The 8375-nt window shown below is 40.0% G+C and overlaps 1 protein-coding gene across 2 annotated transcripts; it reads left to right on the forward strand.

Annotated features, from left to right (window-relative positions):
* The first annotated feature begins 59 nt into the window (after nt 1–59).
* Nucleotides 60–8060, forward strand: soat1 (sterol O-acyltransferase 1). 2 transcript variants are annotated; one of them, XM_046392443.1, is made up of 16 exons: nt 60–240; nt 694–845; nt 1909–1967; nt 2492–2640; nt 2802–2861; nt 2995–3102; nt 3267–3558; nt 3721–3799; nt 3949–4033; nt 4122–4167; nt 4260–4389; nt 4516–4613; nt 5238–5336; nt 5492–5627; nt 5820–5965; nt 6078–8060. In XM_046392443.1, the coding sequence occupies exons 2-16, from the start codon at nt 695–697 to the stop codon at nt 6153–6155; spliced, it is 1716 nt and encodes a 571-aa protein (XP_046248399.1). In that variant the 5' UTR covers nt 60–240; nt 694; the 3' UTR covers nt 6156–8060. The 2 variants fall into 2 exon arrangements, with proteins under 2 accessions (XP_046248399.1, XP_046248397.1); XM_046392441.1 differs by having other exon boundaries at nt 60–221.
* The last annotated feature ends 315 nt before the right edge of the window (nt 8061–8375 follow it).

The raw sequence follows: 8375 nt of genomic DNA on the forward strand, positions 1-8375 counted from the left end.
TGACAGCTACGGTCAACAGTGTGGGCGCGGATGACGTCAAAAGGAGGAGAGACTTTCAGCCAATCAGCGCCGACTGCCCTGCTCCTCAGCGCCTCAGTTAATACAATGGGGAAGGTAAGCAGCAGCTCAGATTGTTGTGATTAAAGGAGTAACACATCTGAGTTGGTGCTCGGAAACGTCGGAGATCGACTCGTGAAGACATCACCCGGCCGTTGAAGCGAGTAGGTATCCGGTATGTCGGTAGGCACCGTTTTTATATTTCGCTCGATGTCTGTCAACCTGGTCCGTAGCTAACGACAGACGTCAACAAGTTGGCTAATTTGACTTGATGTTACCCAGTTCTAGCAGCTGTTGAGTGTCACCAGGCGGAAGCTTTACTGTGAAAGTGAACCAACTTGAATCCTGGCGGCTATTTAGCAAGCCAGGATTCATGTCGGCGCAGTTAGCTCACGAATTTGTGCCATATTGACTGTCAGTGTCAGCTCACTGAAGCTGCCTGCTTGTCTGCTGCGGTCCATGTCATGTGAGAGTGACTTGATTGTCAGCTGGGTTTGCCTTATTTGTTAGTCAAAATCCTTAGCATTCTTGTCCAGGCTACCGTGAGCTGCTTCTTTATGTGTCCTCAAGAAATTGTGTACTCTGGTTATGCTGTCAATGGCTACTTGGTTTAACGTGAGTTACCTGTTTCTGTAGGATGGACAGTAGGAGTGACAGTGTCCTCCGGTCTCGCTGTCGAGCCGTTCCTGACATCCCCGGTTTCCCTGATTTAGATGACTCTTTGGATGGGGACTGTAATCAGGAAGAACATCAGAAAAGCAATGGAGACAATCACATAACCAGCAATGGTGAGAAGACCTCCCTCATCAGCAGGGCCAGAGAAGAGGAGCTTGACCTCATATTACAGTATTTGGGAAGCAACTTGCAATGCTGATTCATTTGCCCTTTTTGAACCTAAGTAAATTTCCATAATGTGTTACTCACCGAAGCCATGTCACGGGATGACGTGCTCGTGTTAAGTAATGTGAAGTGGTCTGTGGTATAGTTGGCGTGGTTAAGCAGGTCAGAGAATGACAAGGCTGAGGTCACTTACATGTTGACCTTCCCCATTTAGCGACTCAGATAACAAGTGATGGTCAGTGAAGTGGTCATGAGAAATGATGACAGTAAAACAGCAGGGTGATATCTGTCTCTGAGAAATATTAATATATTGAGAATAAAAAATACTTAAAGTAAAGTAAAATAAAAGTTAGGGAATTATAACAACAAAATGATCGACCTGTTACAATGTTAGGTTCAGTCAGTTTATTTTTCCTTTCTTTACTCTTTGTTGACATCTTCCTGCTAGATGGGTGGGGTGCTACTGTGGTTTGTCTCCATGACCTCAATAACTGAACAAACTTGTTCCTCATCATACAGCTGTCAAGACCAATAACCTATAGTAACCTTATCAACAAGCTGCCACATTTACATATCTCAAGTTAGCACCTTGAAAAGTCACCTTCAGTCTTGTAAAAACAAAAAAAGAAAGAAAAAAAGTAGTATTTTTTGTTTGGCTACTTGTGTCCAACTGATTTTAATTCTTGGTGAACACTAAAATGAGATGCATTAAATCTAGACACATCTCTGCAGTTGCCCCATAAGTAAACTTTAGTGTCTGTGTGCCATTAGTAGACTATCTGTGTGTCATTTATTAAAATATTTAAAATCAAATGAATTAACATTTAAATTACGCATGTCAGTTGAGAGACAAGGTAACCAGGCATTTCCTCTGGCTCTGTTGTTAACTTGTGTGTGCCAAAAGCACTTATGCATGTGCTTTATATTGATTTTGGAACATTGCAAAGCAGTGTGTTGACAAATTTCATTTGATCATATCCTCAGAGTTGTGTGCTCTTTTTCCAATTTCAGGAAAAATTGAAATGGAACATGTGATAAGCAAAAAGCTGCAACTGAAAAGGAAAGCCGAGGTTAGTAAGTCGGTAACGTGGGTGTAGAAAAGGCTGCTTCAAACACCCTCCGGGAGGAAAAACTGTTTCAACTGGAGTGATCTTTGGTTTCCTTATTTCAACATATGTTTATTTTAACATCCTTCTGTTGGTAATAGAGTGGAATGAGCTGACAATTCAGTTTGATATTAGACACAAAAAAAAGGTCAGCATTTCTACTTCCACTTTTTACCCCTTTAGCTGATGCTCTTATCCAGAGAAATTACTGATAACAGAGTAGGTGTTTCATTGAGATGCTCGAGGACGCAGGGACACTTGAGAAATTCTCCATATCACATCTCTCTTGTGTGGAGTCATACAACAAAAAGCAAAGTCAGTGTAACTGTAACTATGAATCTAATCACATTTACATCAAATTTGTGCTACAATCCTCCTCTTCAGAAACAACAACATTATTGCCACATAAATACATAATGTATGGTATCTGTTGAGGTATATGCAGACTGTGAATGATAACTCTTCCCGTGTCTTTTGCTGTTGCTCAGTACCTGAAGAGTGACCTGATGCGTCAGTTTGACAGTCAGGTTAATGACTTCATGGATAGTCTTATTGAGGAGTCGGCCAGCCTGGAGCCTGCACCTCTGCCTGCCGTCTTCTCTCCTCCGCTGTCAGACAAGGAGAGGAGCAAACTCAGGTGCTGTCTTTCAGCTTGTCTAGTCCATTAAAGCAGTCCTAAATGTGTAGGCTTTCAGCACATGTGAACAACATTTCCTCATTCCTCTCTTGGCTCAAAAACGCTTTCTCTCCAGCAAAAATAGATTCACTCGTCACTCACGTCACTGTGTTTTTCCGTAGGCATTTTCGGCCTCCCCATGGCCAGGGCAAGCACTTCGTTAGTCGCAGGTCCCTCTTAGAGTAAGTCAACACGTTGATCTAAACAAAATGTAAATATTGTTACCTGAAGAATAACATACACATCATGTGAAGGTTGTTTGTCGACATCAGTGTAGCCGTACAGTCTAATCAGCTGCTGTCTGCTTTTCTGCAGTGAGCTGTTTGAGGTGAACCACATCAGGACCATCTACCACATGTTTATTGCCCTGCTCATCCTCTTTATCCTCAGTACGCTGGTGGTAGATTTCATTGATGAAGGCAGGTAATGTTGAAGACTGATGCGTATAATACCTTTTGATTTCGTTACCTTGTTTATTAAGTCAGTCAACTTGACAAATCATCATCTTGTTTGTTCTGTTTAGCAGATGGAATGAATTACAGAAATTGGTTCAGTTTCTCATCTCTACTTTCTCTCCTTCGGTTAAGGCTGGTGCTGGACTTTGACCTGCTGGTCTATGCGTTTGGACAGTTTCCTCTGGTGGTGTGCACATGGATCTGCATGTTCCTGTCTGTGTTGCTGGTTCCCTACACCCTGTTCCACCTGTGGTCTCAGACCCAGTCTGGTGGGCCCAGTTATAGTCACCCCAGGTTGTGCAGTTTGCTGTTTGGCTCTGTATTCTTGCTCTACCAAGCTCTGGGTCTGGGATTCCTGCCTACATATGTGGCGGTGACCAACAGTTTGCCACCTGCATCCTGCTTTATTATCATCCTGGAACAGGTATGTGACCAGCATGGCTGCTTTTAATTTGTTCACTGTGAATACACATTCACAGTTAGTGTTTTTTCATTTTCCTGTATTTTTTGCCACTTTCAAATTTTGAATTGGTTGATAAAAGTTCTGCTAGCTGCTGTGACTGTCTTATTATTTGTTTAATTACAGGTGCGTCTAATGATGAAAGCCCACTCCTTTGTCAGGGAGAATGTACCAAGAGTCCTGTCCTGGGCTAAAGACAAGACCAGTATGCAACTTTCCAACTTCTTTCTCATCTTTTTTTCTCTGTTCAGTTTTTATTTGTCAAGTCATACAATGTCTTTTTCTGTCTTATCTACTGTGTTCCCTTTTCCTTATGTCTTTATGTTGATAAGCAGTCTTTCCTGTCATCTATAGGCTCTGGTCCAGCGGTCCCTCAGGTCTCTCAGTATCTCTACTTTCTGTTTGCACCCACACTCATCTACAGAGACAAGTACCCCCGGTAAGCAGACTTTTTTTGTTTGCGTTTTGTTTCACATACATATAGTGCTTCATGTGTTTGGCATAACCATGTTTCTCACTTAATGCAGAAACCCAGTGATCAGATGGGGCTATGTGGCCACAAAGTTGCTTCAGGTATCAGTCTCTTCCAAATTTTAAAGGTGAGCTACTTAAGATTGTCGGTATAAGCCCATTTTATTACAATTTCAAATATTCCCACCCCACAGGTGCTCGGCAGTCTGTTTTATGCCTATTACGTGTTTGTGCGGCTGTGCATCCCTCAGTTCCGCAGCATCAGTCTGCAGCTGTTTGACCCGAGGGCCATGGTCCTCTGTGTCTTTAACTCCATCTTGCCAGGTGAGACTGGCCACCACTTTGTGGACCCTTGTCAAGAAATATCTCTTCAGATACCCCCTGGTCTCACTCAGTCTCAGGGTATGCAGTGTTAATTCATCACATGACGTCACATTTTCTCATTTGCAGGAGTGTTGGTTCTCTTCCTGGCATTCTTTGCCTTCCTCCATTGTTGGTTGAATGCTTTTGCTGAGATGCTCCGCTTTGCTGACAGGATGTTTTACAAGGTATCTCTACTGTCACTGTCCGCTAAAGCACTAAGCGATGCACAGGATGTATTTCTTTCAGTTGATACCAATAACCGATACATTTTTTGTATTTTATGCACATCTGAAGGTAAGATAGAGCAAAATGAAGTGAGCCATGAGGATGATTTAATAGCTCTAATGAGATTTGTTGTGTTAAAACTCATAGACTTCTTCCCTCCTCTCAGAACCCTTATGAAAAACTGAAAATTACACTTGTGTTGTCTTCCTCTGAAACTGTAAGAAAATTATGTCCACCCCAGCGACGACGTGTTTGGCCTAGCCATGATCTGCAGTTTGGTGTCGTGAATGTGACAACAACTTGATGCGCTTGTTCTGCTTCTCTTTCTTTTCTGCGTTTATTAAGCCAGCTGTAAATGGGCATACCACCACCTACTGTCAGGAGACTGGGTTGTGTTGATGCTGTACTTGTTGAGTTAATGAAAGCAGTTTAGCTTTGTATCATCAGCTCTTTACTGGCGATAATTTCATTCTCGACCTATAGCTAATAATATAAATTCTGCCGTGATCAGGCTGATATTTATTTCTGTTGAGGTTCTGCCATTGTACTTTATACTTGACTTAATGGTGATTTGTCCATAACAGGATTGGTGGAATTCAACCTCCTTTGCCAATTACTATCGCACTTGGAACGTGGTGGTCCATGACTGGCTGTATTGCTATGTGTACCGGGACTTCCTGTGGGTGAGTGGTTTTTCTCTTAACAGGCTTTTATTGACTACTGATAGAAGTAATTGGAACATCGGTGTGAAAAGCCATTATCATTCATGGAAAAATGCATAGATCAGATTAAACCTGTACACCGCTGTTGTTTTAACTCATCTGTTCTATCATTACAGATGTCTCAGAAGCGTTTTAGACCGGCTGCCATGCTGTTTGTGTTTACCGTGTCTGCGGTGGTCCACGAGTACATTCTTGCAATCTGCTTTGGCTTCTTCTATCCCGTGCTGTTCTGCCTCTTCATGTGCTTTGGAAGTAAGAGAAAAGAGCTTCTTGCTTCCTCACTATTCTCACACCACTCTGCTTTTATTATTACACAATCCGTCAGTGCTACTAAATCTTATTATTCTGTCTGTTCTGTGACACGCAAAATTAGGTTATGTCTCTCTGCGTTTATCTTTTCATATTGCCTCTGGCCTCATCGCCGTTTTTCATCCTCTCACACAGTGATGTTCAACTTCATTCTGCACGACCAAAGGAAAGGTCCCATCTGGAACATAATCATGTGGACATCCCTCTTCCTGGGTCAGGGAGTCATCATCTGTCTGTACTCTCAGGAGTGGTATGCTCAGCGCTATTGCCCCCTGAAGGAGGTGACACCTACGGCCTTGCTCTGTGCAGTCTAGTGAAATGTTGGCCCTTAAAGCACATAATAATAATTTACCTTTATATGACACTTTTTTTTCTTTTTTTTTTTCATTTCAGCCTTCGTTCCTGGAGTTACTGAAGCCTCGCTCCTGGAGCTGTCAGAGAGGCCTGGTCGCGGACTCTGATAGGCTGTGATTTATGTTTGGACTACTGCCGAGGACCATCACTGATCAGTTTAAATTTGTTCAGCCTTTCTGTTAATGTCATAACTCCAGGTCTTTCACCTTTGTTTTATTTTATTGCACTAAGGTCTCGACTGTGTCTGCCAAAATGTTCTTTACTCTAACAGCAAAGACAAAGTGATGCCTTACTTAATAGTTTTATGTTTTCAAAAAAACAAACCCAACAAAATCACAAGTTCACATAAAACCATATGTGAACTCTTTTATTTTTGTGTATTTATTTATTTTTCCAGATGAATTTGCATATGTTTTCTGTGACCAACTGTGAAACCACTCCTTGTGCCAATATGATGGTGGCAGCCAAGATATGGCAGCTGAATATACCACACTATCACACTATACAAACATCATTCATGTATGCAGTTAAGTGCAACAGTGAAGTGCAGTCTTTGTTAAATATTAATACCCTATTGTAAGACATTCGATGTGTCAATGATTTTCACTGCGGATACGATTCATTGTGAAGAATGGCCACTGTTTTGTGTTTAGTATAAAACTCGGAGGAACTGTGGTCTGTGTATTATAACTTCAGCATTGCAGCTACCTTCTCAGAAGAGGAAAATGAAGGTTGCACTTGATATGCTCATATATTTGGGAAATTATTTCATAGTAAATCTGAAAAAGTGATGTAGATCATTTAGAGATTATGGTACACTTTAACTGTAATATGTCCTTTTAATTCTTTCATTTTCATCTCCTGAGAATGTTGGGCACAAATTATCAAATGTGAAACAAAATAGATTTGACAGTTCTGCTGTAAGGAGTTAATAGATTAATATATTCATGATGATTTGAATATTTCCAATTGAACTTGTTTTGAACATACGTTGTTATAGGGAATATTTCCTGTTAACCTAAATAATGTTTCATTTTGTTCATGTGAAGTTGAAATCATTACAGAAGCTGCTTGCAAGTATGTGATTATATTGAATGATGATACTTGATTAGCACTAAGGGCTACAGTTTGCTTTGTCAGATACTGAGCCCCTTAAATGAGATTAAGTGTTTTGTTGTTTAAATCAAGCAAGAACACATTTTACAGAACAGTAATATCCATGTCAAGCTAATGGAAGAAGTAATGAACATGCTGTGTGCTTTTAGTTCTTGTGTTCTTGATATAATGTGTTTACACTTTTGTGTTTTTTTTTAATTATTGTTATTTTCTATAAGGTAATCACAAAGTTATTGATGCACAGATGATGTTGCCAATTATGACGTATTTAATGCAGGGAGATCGTGTGAATAATGAGATGCGCAATACGAAGTCTAAACCAGCAATGGAAAACTCTGCACTTCCAAAAACTGAATGTCCACAAGGTGGCGCTGTATTAAAAGCTTTACTTTTGGTCCTCTGCTCAGATTAGCCGTGACTGGTGGTCAGGGAGCAAGAAAGGCTTCCCCAGAGTTCTTTACAGATTTTATAGTGACAAAACATGTACCAGCAACTTATTTTTTAATACAGTAATTTTTACATGTACAGTGTTTAGCTGAAATATTGGAATGTCCTCTGGTACTTAACACAAAGTAACTCGGGAGAGCTCCACATTTGGCTGAAGATTTAATCTTGCTTTATGCGATTGAGATTTTGTTATTAACAATAATATTTATGACAGTGAAAAAGCCAAGCTGCAAAGATGTTTATTTTGATGAGATATTTATTTTTGGGAGCAGAGCTTTGCCTTTTTGTGTTGATTGTGACCCTTTTTTTTCGAGCCATGAATAGTTTGTTGTGTCACGTGACCGTTTTATAAATCAGTATGTTATTCTATTTTTGGATGTAGACAACATCTGATACATTCTTTAAAGACACCTCAAAGTGTAATAAGCAAAGAATAAAAAATGTACTGTGTCCCCTTTATCTCTTTTTTTTTTTTATCTTTTATGAATGTATTAGACATAAAGGTCAATGTGCCAATTAAATAGTAGTGAAGTAGTCTTTATTTGGAGATGATTTGCACATAATCAGATAGAATATGTTAGTTAAGTACTGATATAAATTTCAGTAAAACAAAAATGCATGTGTAGTCTTGGTTTACTTTTTAAGAAGGACTTTTATACATATCTATGGTTTTGTATTATTGAAATTGTCATAGACCAATATTGACTATATCATTTTAATTTTGGTCGAATAGTCCAGTGAAATAATCTGCTTGTGCACTGATTATTTTCTATC

Source organism: Scatophagus argus, chromosome 6 (genome assembly GCF_020382885.2).
Source record: "Scatophagus argus isolate fScaArg1 chromosome 6, fScaArg1.pri, whole genome shotgun sequence".
NCBI lineage: Eukaryota > Metazoa > Chordata > Actinopteri > Scatophagidae > Scatophagus > Scatophagus argus.

What these genes read in the sequence shown, in the direction of transcription:
- soat1 (XM_046392443.1), top strand. Translation starts at nt 695, where the DNA reads ATGGACAGTAGGAGTGACAGTGTCCTCCGGTCTCGCTGTCGAGCCGTT. An exon ending in AACTGAAAAGGAAAGCCGAG is followed by an intron (nt 1,968 to 2,491) that starts GTTAGTAAGTCG and finishes GCTGTTGCTCAG; the next exon opens with TACCTGAAGAGTGACCTGAT. An exon ending in TGGCCACAAAGTTGCTTCAG is followed by an intron (nt 4,168 to 4,259) that starts GTATCAGTCTCT and finishes CCCACCCCACAG; the next exon opens with GTGCTCGGCAGTCTGTTTTA.